Below are 13089 nucleotides of genomic sequence, written 5' to 3'. Positions count from 1 at the left end.
AAGACATCTCTGGTTTAAAGCTCAGGTCTGCTCTGAGAAATAAGTCTCAAAATTGCTTTATGCAAATGCATCTCCTCTAATTGAATCTGGCTGAGTACATCGACAGTGTGCTCGTGGTTGTGGCACATCTTTTTAAATGCCAGGCCTGTGACGGGCTCTAAAGTCTTGCTGACATTGTAGTTCCCCAAGACAGCTCAAAACTCCCTGCTCCAGACGCTGCTTACTGCAGCAATGTGCTAAGCACCAGAAACCTTCCCCATCTAACCGGGGTCGACCTGTGCGGGGGTGAGGTGCAGTTCTGCTGAGCTGCCTTTTACCTGTTGCCTCGAGTTTTGCTGCAAAGCGTGTCGGAATTTGGTTTCAAAGTTGTACGTACCGGGAACCGGACAGCTGAGGATTTATTGCAGTGCATTGAGATGGGCGCAAAGCCGTAGAGGGATCTGAGCACGTCCCTGTTGAACGTGTTCCAAGGGACAGAGGCAAACTGCTGCGGGACGGAGACCTGCGGGCACGTGCAGACCTCCTCGTCGTTGAACCTGGTGCAGAAGAGATGCCGGATTGAAACGCAGCAGGGACATGGTGTCCCCTTTCAACGCCAGACGCATCTAATTCCTCCTTGCCTAGAGCTCAGCCTGGAAAGACTCCAAACTTGGCACATGGCAAGGGGGAGAAACCAGCTCAGCACAACCAGCACCTCCATGGGGAAGATTTGGGACAACCTGGACTCCCTGCGAGGATGGCACCAAGTGCAAGGTCAGCATCTCGCCCCTCTCGTGGTGGGGGAATGAGCTGCAGCCTGTTCTCTGGCAGGGATATCTGGTGTCTGCCTTGGAGTATAGGAGAGAGACTGCCTGTAAGCCTTTCTCGCACTGTGCATTGCATCTTGCAGGGAGGTCCCTCACCTGGTGAGGTCTCCCTTCCCAGTGCCTCCCACTATATCCTCCCTTAAAAGCCTGGAAGCAGTTGCATCCATGGGGGGAAAGGGGGGGGGAGGGCAGGAACCCTCTTTCCCACTGAGCCCCATTTTCCCACTGCTGCAGTCGCTGGGTGCCCTGAAACCCACATGGCCCGAGCGCCCCTAGCCCAGCTACTGCACAGCCAGGGCTTTAAACCCCCCTTTTCGAGCACTTCTCCAGTGTTGCTAGCAAACGGTTTGGCATCGATCCGTCTGCCTGCACCGCAGCCGTGCAGGGGCTCGGTACCTGTTGACAAGATTGAAGTATCTGTGCAGGTAGCCGGGATCCACAGCGCTTTTGCACAGCTCCAGCTGCGTCTGGGGGTAATAGTGCACGTAGTTCACGCACATCTCCTCCATGATGCCGAACCCACCCTGCCGAGAGAGGCACACGTGCCGTATGCGCCGCCGGGCTGCGACCGGGGAGCTCGGCCGTGGCGTAACCCTGCCGCGCGTCTGGCAGCTCTGCGCGAGCCGCACGGGCAGCGGGAAGGTCAGCGGGGCTGCAGAGAGGCAGAGCACACGTGCAAGCACACGCACACGCACCTTCGGGTGCAAGGGATCTGCAGCACGCTGCCTATCTGGCCGTTTATGCAAGGGCAGACGTTCAGGCTAGCTTGTGTAGTTTACGCTAAAATGCAGGTTTTCTATAATCCCTCTGCTATATTTAGCTTTGTCCCTGTTGATGGTACCTCTGACAGCCTCTTTCTCGCTGCCTATGTAAGAAAATAATATGCACTGTCAAAAAAGCGCCACTTCTCTTTAATTACAATTAATACCTGGTGGAACAGTTTGCGATGGGAGTTAGACTGACACGTGCTGCTTTTCAATTAGCACCTTAGCATCGCAGCTGCAGGCGGCAGAGCCTAGCGGGTTCACGTCGCTACCGCCCTCCCTCTGCCTTCTGGCCCTGATTCGGGCAGGGTTCACGCGCTGCCGACCATGCGAGTCCTCCCGGCCTTGGGCCTGAGCGAGCTGCCTAGTCAGTCCCGGCCTTTCAGCCGCCCCTCTCGGTGGTGCAGGCACTCAAACCGAAGGGCAAACGCGCGCGAGCCCCCACGCACGCGTGCACGCGCCCTCGCTCACCACCGTCGCTCGGCTTCTGTCCTCCGTGTTGTACGTGCAGGTTGTGATGAGCTCGTCGCCCTGCGAGTTCAAACACAAACACGCGATTCTGTTACGCAGCAAAAGTTTCCCATCCCTAATCTGCGCGTTTCGGGATCGGCAAGTTCGTAACGGCTGGGGACTTCTCTCCCAGATCTCTGCTGTCTGCAGCAGCTAAAATAGCACCAGGCAATCTGCTTCCCCAGCGCGCGCTGGCCTCCAGGCAGCAGGAGCATTTGCATTCCCTGGGGAGGTTCCCATAGCCCAGAAACGGTGTTTCCCTCTTTTCTCACTTTCTAAGGATTTCTGAAGGGCTGAAGCACCTAAAAATGCACTTAGGCAATGTTTTGAATACATAGAATTTGAATAGCTAGTGCCCAACTTGATAGCGCGACTGCCGCTCCCCCTCCGTGGACCGTGCTGGGGTGCGGGTCGCAGCGTGGCTCGCTGGACCTGCCGAGCCGCCCGGGGAGGCTGCCAGAGCGCCGCCCTGGGAAAGGTTTCCGCAAGCGCTGAGGCTTTTGGCCGGCCTCCTGGGGGATGACTGCTTCTGTAGGCGCTCCCTGCTTTGCAGCCTGGTCCTTCCTCACCCACACAGCCCTGCACAGCCCTGGGGCAGGTTCGGTCTCTGTTTTATCCCTGTAAAGGCCCAGCGTCAGCTCCTTGCCGTTTATTTACAGAGCTGGCAAGATGCACTTTTTTTTAAGCAATGACATATTGCAGGGGATGGTTTGGGCTTTTTTCCCCCCTCCAGTAAAGAAAAACAACAAAAAACCCTGAGTATGCCTTTGCTTATTTGCAACACAAGGAAATCCTCTGGCTGCAGGCTCTGCCTGACTCCCCCGGCACCCCAGGATGGAAAGCGCATCTCCTGCACGGACACAGCTCCAGCCCCATTCCCATCGCCTCCCGAGGAGCCTCTCTGATAGCGGCAGAGGGAGCTCAGCTAAATGCTTGGCTAAAAGCTATGATGCTTCGTCAAAGCTAAATTTAGCTACAGGGACGGTTCGCTTGCCCACACACCGGTGAGACATGGGCCCTGGCGCACCCAAGACATCTGCACGGAGGTGGCAGATTCAACCCGGAGCCTACGGGAGCTCCGTGTCCTTCCGCAGCCCCCGGGAGTCCCAGGGACACTCGCCGCCCCTGCGCGGGCAGTGGCCGGCCGGCGAGCCCCGCGGGGTGATGCCGCTGCAGCGGGCTCCCCGCCGAGCCACGAAGCAATGTCAAGGGGTCACAGGTCTGAGGGCTGCCGGTGGGTCTAAGCCTCTGAGTCAGGGCAACGTCTTGATCTATTTGGAAGCTGCCGCGGTTTTTAGAGCCACTCACGGGAAAAACGGGAACCACCTCCTTTAGCATGCGGATTTCCTGGGATGGAAGGAAAGGAGCCGGGTTAGAGCAGTGCCGTGGCTTGTTCCCACGTGCTGCACCTTGGGGCACGGGCACTGGATCAGCCCCACGGGTGCTGTCCACCTGGGCATCCAGGAGCCCCTGCTGCCCCCTCCGGACCCGGGGTGGCCGTACCTGGAAGTGAGGGCTGTAGTGACTGTCCGCGTTCACGACCTGCCGCTCTCTCCCGTCCCGCGCCAGCACTGTCACCACTTTCCTTCCAGCCAGGTGAGTGTGGAGCTGCGAGGCGAAGATGCGGATGCCCGCGGCTGGCAGCGCCTGGAGGAAGAAGCACCGCTCCAGCCTCCGCGCCCAGCCGCGTCCCTCTCCCCTCCCCGCGTCTCCTTGCCTCTCGCTTGGGACCTGCCGGCCCTTCGCCGGGCTCCCAGCACACACGTAACGGGGCTTTGGGGATCGCCGTGGTGTTGGGGGAGCCCAGAAGTGAGCTTTCTGCAGAGGTATGGACACGCGGTCCGCCGACAGATTGGATTTACGTGCTGCCGTGCCCTAAATTAGCAGAAGCAGCTGAGCTGACTGCTGCTTGCTGCCTCGCGCAAACGAGTCCTTGTGGGGAGGCCCTACAAAATTATCCACTAAAACTGCCTTGAGAGCGGAGCGGCTGTTTAGAAAACATACTTGAGAGCTCTTGGAGAGCTCCTTGTAAACAGAGGCAAATCTTTGCATTACCGGAGGGAAAACACTGTCTAGGCATGGTGAGCGCGGCAGTAAGTTTTCCTAGACGGGGAACGGTACTCCTGGGAGCCGGAGCAGATGGCTCCCAAGGAGAGTGGCCTTCAAGGGGAATTCGGCACGTCCCAAACAGCTGGGTAAGGCTGCTTGGCTTTTGTTTTAAGCGGTAGGTTTTTCTTTCCAGCATGACTCCAGGGTCCCCTCGCTGGAACGGGCTGGAAGGGTTTCAGGGAGTTTAAAACCAGGAATTTGGAGCTCTGTGCTCTATGCTGTATCATCTCCACTGTCTGTGACCTAGGAAAAGCCATTTACAACCCTTCTCTTATGTGAAGACAGTGCAGGAAGGATATGCTCCATGGTAAGGCATGGTGGAGGCACTGCTTCAAGCAGGACCTAAAGCCCCAACGCACTGGGCTCGTGCGCTGTCTCCTGCACTTGCAGGCACATCATCTTCCAGGGCCGCAGGCCCTAGTCCTCCCCAGCGTCACCCACCCCGGTGCACTCACCAGCCGGGTGCACTTGTCGGTGCAATACCCCGTCAGCAGGAACTCGGCTTCTCCCGGGGGAATGGCCATCACCGGTGTGTAGACCAAGCCGAGCTCCATTATGCCGGCGTCGTAGCGGCGCAGGGTGGCCGTGTAATAGAGGCGGATCCCCGAGGAATCACGGCGACCTGGCAGGTGAGAGGACAAGGCTGCAAATCATGGCAGGAGAATTAACTGCTCCGGGAACAAGGTCAGACATGGTCCATCCTCTCACTTGGGGCTCTTCTCCCACGTGCTGTTCTGACTATTTTAAAATCCTAGATAAGGCTTGGTCCCCTAGAAAGATCACCAACCTAAGGCCAAATTGCTCCCAAGAGAGAGGTAAAGGGAATGCCTTTAGCAAGCCCGAAGCAGAAGGACAGGTCTTGAGATGCTTTGGAGAATTTCCTCAGAAATGTGGGTCTTTGCATCTTCTTCAACTGCATGATATGTCCAAAAACTAAGGCCATGCAGTTAATTGGGGGCCTGGCAGGAGGGGAAATGTCTATCCTACTAATGTCCAAACACAGTTAATGAGAGCTGGTGAGGGCCTTGTGCCCACGATGTACTCTTGGCTGATGCTGACCACAGGGCAGCAAGGGTCAGCAGCAAGTTCTGCTGCAAAGCAAAACCAAGCTCTGGCTGCCGTTCGCTGCAGCCTCCTTGGCAAGCGAAGGGCAGGTTCAGTAGGTCAGGAGGGGTTTGGACTTGCTTTGAACTCCTGTCTCTGGGCTGGAGCCAGGCAAGGGATAAGAATAACTGGGGAGACACTATTGGTTAACATGCAAAAGCAGATAAATGATGAAAGACATGAGCTCCATATTTATAGACATGTTTCTTCTCGAGTTGCCGAATGTGCTATGATTGATCTTCAGTACATATGCTCTGGTCTCCTAAAAATATACTTGAGTAGTCAAGAAGTTACTTGATTTTATGTAAATGAAGAAACTGAGTTGTTTGGAATCCTTTTTTTTACTTTTTTTTTTTAATGTGTCTCCTGACAATGTTATCAAAGCAGGAATACCATTAAAACAATATCTAAATTTCCCCATCCCCAGCCAGGCTGCTGCTGTCTCCCTGGTGTTTTTGGTACCAGTGTTGCTCTGTGCTCTGAGCTCAGGTCCACCACCACCTTGCACTGGAATCAGGGGCCCTTGACACTTGGCCAACAGCCCCCCCCCTAAAAGCTCCAGTTTTGGTTCTTTTCTTAGATTTTTGTTTTATTTGCTTGGAGACTTCCCCAGGTCATGCCTGAAAGACTGCACAAAAGCAGGAGGCTTCAGCTCTGCGTTACCCACTTACCTTTGAACACCAGGGGATTGTGGTAATGAATCTCAAGACGCAAGTATCTGGAGGAGCCTGGACCACCGAAGGCAAGACCTGCTTCCTCGGGATAGTAGAAGGCCTGGAGGCGGAGCGGGGAGTGTTAGGGGAGCTGGGTTTTCTGGGAGGAGGCTGACAAGGCATGGAGGGAAGTCTCTGGGCATAACTGTGGGCATAAGCATGGGCTGGAGACATGGCTTGTCCTCTCCATTGAGTTGTGATGGTCAGCTGGCCTTGCTGGTCTTCAGAAAGCTTCTCAGGTGCCCTGCACAGACATATAGTGCCATACCGACCGACACGGGGGGAACTGCACCAATTTATGGAGACGAGGGGCAGGCCAGGGAAGAGGTGGAAGTTCAGACATAGCTGGGAGAGGATGGGGAGCTCACACAGGGACGAACCCAGATCATGGCAGAGACCAGGGTTGGGGTAGCCCACATGGGGAGGGCTCAACCCGGTGGCCTGCTCTTGCGTGGAGGGGATGGGAAAGGAGAGGGAGACGGTGGCCAAGGAGAGACAAGTGTGCCTGGTGTGGGGGCCCCTTCCTGCACCCACCTGCGCTCCCATGGCCCACGCCGCCAGCACGTGCCTGCAGAAGTTCAGCCGCTCTGGCTTCATCTTGGAATCACAGGGCCCGTTGTAATGGGGGAAGCTGTCAAACTCCGCTGCGCACTGGAAGACTTCCATGTGGTGGACGAGGGCCTCGTTGCCGGCCGTGATCATGGGCTCATACTGCAAAGTGGGACCGGGGGAGATGGGGAGATGCATTAAGATCCCTCATGGAGGGCCTGTCTCCAGGGGCTGCTTCCCTGCTCTGGCTACAGGACCAACCCAGAGCCCATAGAGAAACACCCCATCCCTTCCCTGCAAACAGATACGCCTGATCAGCAGAGAAGTTTGCTCTGTTTTGTGACGACTGCGTCCTCTGCTAATTTTGCTGGGCTGAGGTGACCTCAGGGGCATTGGTTTTTCACGTGGAGGGTCTTGGACACGAGAGCTCTACCTGCAGCTCTTGAGTTTCATCTCTAGCCGACAGCTGCTCGGTGCGCAGGGGGAAGGGGTTCAGTGCAGAAAGGGTGATTTCAAACCCGCTGGAGAAATGGCTCTGGCTAAAAGCGCCAGCTGTAGGAATGATCCGCAGCAGCGGGAAGGTATCGGGAGTTATGCACTTTTTACTTGCACGCAGATGATTCATTTCACACCATCTGTTGGGGAGAAAATCCTCCCTCTGAGCTCTTCTTTGCAGCGTTGCCTCTCCCTTATAAAGCACTAAGCCTTCATTTCGGTTCCCCTTTCAGGTTTTCCCTCTCCCCGCCGCGTAGTTTGGGCTCTGGGTTTGCCAGGGCACCTGCGGCACCATCCCGGCTCCTGGCCGAGCGAGGCTCTCCGGGCGGCAGGGCAGGAAGGCTGGCAGCACCCTCCGGCCGCCCCGGGTGCACGACTGCCTGCAGCTTTCCCTGGCCTCCCCGAGAGCGGGGCTGCCCTGAGCCCTCCCCTGCTCAACGGCCAGGCACGAAGGCACAGTCCCACCACCTCCTACCAGCAAGCCCTTGATTTCGGCTTCTCGCAGCCGACGTGAGGGTGTTGCTGCCTGGTGGGATGGCTCAGGCAAGTGGCCGGGACCCGGCGGCAGGGAAGCTGTATTGGTCTGAAAGCCTCTCTAGGAAAGGGCAGGGAGGAGCTGGACTTTGCAGAAGGGCTTTGGAGCCCATGAACATGATTGACCCTGGATCCAGCCCCTGGCTGAACCAGCAAAGGACGTTTCTCCTTTGGAGGAAGAGGAAGCTTTGCACTAGGGAAAACAGCCCTGTTCTCCCACATCTTACCATGATGATGTGATGTTTGGGGAAGCTTTCTGGAAGCTCTGCCATGTAGCACCAGTAGGTTGTCTCCTGGCTGGGAATGACAACGTCAGGGGCTGTTATCTCCATGGTCTTCATGTCGCTGGGCAGCTCAGGGACGGTGATGTTGGGCTTTAGCAGTTGCACCCTCTGCAGGCCCCTGGGGATGGCGGAGGTGTTGATGGCGTGCAGGGAATGGACCGGCTTCTCCAGGATCCCGTAGATGAGGTGCACGGTGCCATCCTGAAGCAAGAGCAAAGTGTGCCAGGTAATTTTTTATGCTGGATGCTAGAGAGGTTGAATTGCATGGACTACTGGCACCTGTATTGCGGGTATATATATCTGTGGATGGACCCTGACCCCTCTCCAGATGAGAGGTCACCCTCTGCTCACCATGAGCAGAAGCTGAGGGAGGCATAGGGGAAAAGAAACTGTTTCATGAAAGCCTCCCTTCCTTCCCAGCCTCTGTTAGAGGGATATGGCAAGAAAGCCTGATGAAAGGCTACTGAAAGCTAGTAAGGGTTCTGCTGAATTCAGTGAGCTCTGGACAGGAGATAAGAAAGAAAGAAAAAAAAAGAAAAATTTTCTCTTAAAGGACTGGAAAAAAAAAAGACCTGCAAGCCTCTTCCCAGTTCACACAGATTCTTTTCCTCCAGGTTCCTCAGTATTTTGGCAGACAGTAGAAATTTCTCACCAGGAGACATGCTTTTGAAAACTCACAACAGAAACTCAAGGACACTCCATACCCACACTGGCTTCAAAATATCCTGTCCATCAAAGGGTTTCATCTGAAATGAGCCTGGTGTCAATTCCTGCTCCTCACCCAGGGCCCCTGGGCAGCCCGTCCTCGGCTGAGACCCTGTTGCTCTTTGACATCCACACTGGGGATGTTTCCCTTCCCTCCACTCTTGCAGAAGAGCAGTGAAGGCAAAACCAGAGAGATTTCATTGAAAAACTCACAAGCACACCTCAGCAGCTCTGTTTACTGTACCTTGGCTCCAGCTCCTGCTAAAATGCTCCTCTTTTTGCCACCTCTTTGAAACACTCCAAACACCTGGCTCCAGCCTGCAAGCTGGTGTGATGCAGAAGGGTATTTATATAGACCTAACTCAGACTTAACAGGAGCGGATGATGCAAACCAGCTAAAATCCACATAGTATAGAGGTTTATAATGGGTTGTAAATAGATCACGCAAAACATTACTCATATCCCAGGGATGACATCTGTAGCACGCTTCCTTTCTGCCCCAAACAGCATGAAAACCTGCTGCTGCTCCTAGAAATGCGGCCCAGGTAATATAATATAATATAATATAATATGTCATATAATATAATCATGCAGACTCAGGGTTTGGAGCCCTGCTGGGTGTCACTGGGGTGAGGCAAGACCAGCCCCAAAAGCTGGGCTGGCGGCAGCGGGTGCCGCAGAGCGAGGGCGATGCTGTACCTCTATAAGGTAGTCCTTGGGGTCACAGGTGCTGAAGGCTCTTCGGAAGAGAAGGTAGAGCCCCTCGGGGGCCCTATGTGCCCCGAGGAGCTGGTAGTCCTGCTGGGAATCCATGTGGAGCTGCCCCTTCTCATCGCTCCAGGCATCCTACGGGAGGAAAACCACTGCGGTGAGCAGGCACGCCAGGAGGCTTTGCCGACTGTGGCCAGTCTCGGGTGTGGGAGCAGCACGTGGCAGTGCCTGAAGCTGGAGCCACAGGTCTCGTCTTGGTTTCCAAGGTCCACCCTGGCCTGCATCTTGGAGGCCATGAGCACACGTTCTGGCAGCCCCGTGCCCCGTGAAATGTATGACCCAGCACTAAAGTCCCACCAAAAGGTGTTTAGGGGTTGAGATGCATTTAGGGGAGAGGAGGTTGATGGGGTGAAGGAAAGCCTGCAGGGGTATGAGATTTTTGCATTGGTCTGTGCTAAATGTTTGGGGTTTATGTGGCTGGAGGGACTTTCTGGGGAGAGGGTTTTCCAAGACCCTCAGCACAAAGCAGCTGCTCTCGATTAAAGATCAGACCCCTGATAGCCCGTAGCATTGGCCCAAGAAATCACTGCCCCCCTTTAAAACCCTTATTTCGGTGTGGCCGGACTCTGTCACTCTTCCCGAAGCAGTTCCCCTGAGGCCAGCAAGGCCTCCCAGAAAAGGGCTCTTGGTTAATGATGGTGACAAAGCCTCACTGAGAAGCAAAGCAGTGGATTAATCCAGTGTTTAAAGAACTGAAGGTTTGGTGTACAAAACCCTGCAGGAATCTGGGGCTAAAAGGGAACAGTGTCATTGTCCTGATCCTTTTCATCTCCTGTTGATGTCTTTTGTCTACCAAGAACAAGAGGAGCCTAAGAGCTACCTCACTGCAAGTATACCACTGGCATCAGTTCTTTTATCTTGGGGGAAAAAAAGGGAAGAAAAAGAATAAAGCATCCTGGCATCATCTCAGCCAGAAGTATGGAGTGATATTTCTAGAACATATTGTCCTTAGAGGGGGAGAGTAAAATCAGCTAGATGAAGCTAGCGTGGAATTTGTTTTTATAGGAGTATGTTGTGCAAATTAATCTTGTAGTACATGGGGGGTTAAGCAAATTTGGATCTTTTTAACAGCTGACATACTTACCCAGAAGAAAGGCTGCTGAGAGAGAGAAAACCAGCACTGTAGAGATTTACAGAAATCTCCTTGCAGTATTTAAAGGATGCTGTTCAGCACCCACTGAAAGAGAAAGCCAAAGTGTTGCACGCATGCTGTTTAATTCAGCACTGTTTGTCTTTCGGTGAACACAGGAGCACAGATTAGAAATGATCCTTTATGGTTTTTTAACATGATGCTGTGAAATACCGTAGCATTTGGGTCATCACGCATCCTGAATGGCTGGTAATTAGCAGGAAAATAGTACAGATAATAAGCCCTCCTTTTCAGCCTTTCATTCTGCTGCAGATCACATTGCGGCTGATTGTGAAAGAATATGTTTTATGGTTAATTTGAAGGAAGTAGAGAGGTACAAATTTAACTTACTGGAAAGCCTCACACAGGGAAAAACGTGAATTGCTTTCTGCAGTGAAGCGCAGTAGCAATAAGCCTAACCTGGTTGTCGGGGGATAGGTAGCTGCTGGAGAGCACAGAATTAGTTGTTGTAACGACAGCCCCAGCGCAAAGATAAACCAACAAAGAACCCAGTAAAATGGACTGTGTAACAAAAAACAGTAATTCGCAGTTGCAAAATCAAATAGCAAAATTTGAAATGAGTTTCCCCCACACTCTGTTACCATCAGGCGTTTATGTACTGCCTGTATACTTTCGCATGCTTAATTCCTGATAACACTGTGCTGCTGGCAGTTGGCCGCCAGATTGCATTTTCCTGTGTCCTGTTATCTTTGCTGCAGCTTCGAATGTGAGTTACGCCTGGCTTATCGGTGCTGGCAGGAGCAGACTTTCTGCATGAAAAGTTTTGCACTTTCTCAAAGTCATTAATGGGAGCTGTGGTTAATTTTTAATGTGCCTGACTGAAGCACACAAGTGAACCGAGATGTTGATGCATCCTGCTTTTCTGTGTGTGTGTGTGTGTGTGTGTGTGTACAAGTGTGCACTGCGGCTGTTATGTGCAACCACCTGTCAGAGCTCTTTGGAGATAAATGTGATAAAGTCATCTGGTTTTGGGTCCACTGTCAGCCTTGCTGAAGTGGTACGGTAACTGTTCTCCTCTCTTCTGGGTTTGAGATCTATACCCGGCTCATAGCCGGGGATCTGTGGATCCCTCGGGAACAGAATCCACGAAGCCCTTCCGAACTGCCTCCGCCTGAGCAGCGCGAGCGGGCCAGGAGACGGCGCTCAGCAGCGCCGTGCCGTGGTCCAGCTCCGTCTTCCCGAACCACAGGCCAGATTTGCCTGCTGGCTGGCAATCCCCAGGGAAGAAGCCCTGAACCCACAAGCAGCTTACCCCGAAATACGAGTTATGCCCATCGCTCCAGAGCACGGCCAGGTCCGCGTTCTCGAACTCGCCCCGGTCCGACATCCCGAAGAGGAGCCCAAACTTCGGGTCCTTGACCAAGATCTGGAAATGCACCACTTGCTGGGGGTAGCTGACGTTCCAGGACAGCTCGAGCAGCCCCTGGGGGTCCAGCGGCACCTTGTAGGGGAAGTAATTCTCCCGGGGAGCCGTGCCTTGCAGGGCCACCACCAGGACCACCAGGACCACCGCGATCATGGTGAAGTACATGGACACCACCTCCCGCAGCTTGAAGCTGGGGCAGGGGCACGGCTTGCTCCCGGAGGTCTGCATGCTGCCGAGAAGGACACCTGCACGCCGCGCTTTTGCCATTTATGTGCTGGCCCTCCTGGGCCAGCCGGGTAAGCGAGGCTCTTTAATTGCATTTGCCGGTTGGGAAATTGGATTGTGGTATTGACCCCCCGCCGCCTCCTCCCACCCCCAACCTCCTGGCCAAACACTTGTCATTCTCTGCCTCCCCTTAATTGGCTCTAATTGCACATGGACATTATCAATAGCAATTGGACTCGACTGGGTTGATGTTATTCTCTCTTAAATCATCCTTAGCGGCTGGAAAGGGCTGTTCACCTGCAAGCTGCTCCTGCTGAGCCCTGCGCGGCCGCGCTCTGCCCTGCTTGCTTTGCCGCTTGCCCAGCTCTGCGGCCGGCCCTGCCTGCTCTCTGCGGTGCAAACTCTCCGGCATCATCCCCAGGAGCCTCTCCGGCCACAATTTTAGGGACAGCATGATCTCGTCACTTCTGATCGTCTCCTTCGGGCCTGATCCTCTGACCCCTTTCAGGCAATCTGTGCTGATTCAGTTAAGATCCTGGCCTCACCTACCCAACTTCGGACCTAAACGGGGACAAGTTTTTGAATTTGGCCTCTTCCTCCTCCTCCTCCTCCTCACACCCTGGTGACTGGTGTCCCTGTTTTCCTTGTGTGTACATGCAAACACCAAGCTTGTTTTTCTCTGTGTGTGCACCACTCTCTAATGGCAGCTCTATTATAAATAATTATCTGTGGCAACCCATTCCCATCACGTAGAAAATCTTCCTCCTTGTTCCTCGCAGGTCTCCCCTGTGTCCTTCAGCCCGGGATCACTTATTGTTGGAAAGGCAGCCAGACCCAGGGGATCCAGGCCCCAGGTTAGCTGCCAGATGGGTGCAGGGCTCTGGTCCAGGGCCCTGCCTGAGCTCTGCTGGGTGCAGGCTGGGGTGTTGCTGCTGGGTGCAGGTTGGGGCATCGCTGGCGGGTGCAGGTTGGGGTGTTGCTGCTGGGTGCAGGTTGGGACATTG

At 54.3% G+C, this 13089-nt stretch overlaps 1 protein-coding gene across 1 annotated transcript; it reads right to left on the bottom strand.

Annotated features, from left to right (window-relative positions):
* Positions 1-287: 287 nt before the first annotated feature.
* DBH (dopamine beta-hydroxylase) lies at positions 288-12213 on the bottom strand. The gene is made up of 11 exons (XM_026062275.1): positions 11747-12213; positions 9273-9419; positions 7812-8069; positions 6541-6717; positions 5965-6067; positions 4645-4811; positions 3584-3727; positions 3389-3427; positions 2042-2101; positions 1203-1330; positions 288-536 (listed from the first exon to the last, which is right to left on the bottom strand). The coding sequence occupies exons 1-11, from the start codon at positions 12125-12127 to the stop codon at positions 314-316; spliced, it is 1827 nt and encodes a 608-aa protein (XP_025918060.1). The 5' UTR covers positions 12128-12213; the 3' UTR covers positions 288-313.
* Positions 12214-13089: the final 876 nt, after the last annotated feature.

The sequence above is a fragment of the Apteryx rowi genome, unplaced genomic scaffold (genome assembly GCF_003343035.1).
Source record: "Apteryx rowi isolate R43461 unplaced genomic scaffold, aptRow1 scaffold_19, whole genome shotgun sequence".
Taxonomy (NCBI): Eukaryota; Metazoa; Chordata; class Aves; order Apterygiformes; family Apterygidae; genus Apteryx; species Apteryx rowi.
This window is presented reverse-complemented; position numbering and strand designations above follow the sequence as displayed.

What these genes read in the sequence shown, in the direction of transcription:
- DBH (XM_026062275.1), bottom strand. Translation starts at nt 12,127, where the DNA reads ATGGCAAAAGCGCGGCGTGCAGGTGTCCTTCTCGGCAGCATGCAGACC. An exon ending in CCAAGGACTACCTTATAGAG is followed by an intron (nt 8,070 to 9,272) that starts GTACAGCATCGC and finishes CTCTTGCTTCAG; the next exon opens with GATGGCACCGTGCACCTCAT. An exon ending in CCGACAAGTGCACCCGGCTG is followed by an intron (nt 3,728 to 4,644) that starts GTGAGTGCACCG and finishes TTCTTCCTCCAG; the next exon opens with GCGCTGCCAGCCGCGGGCAT.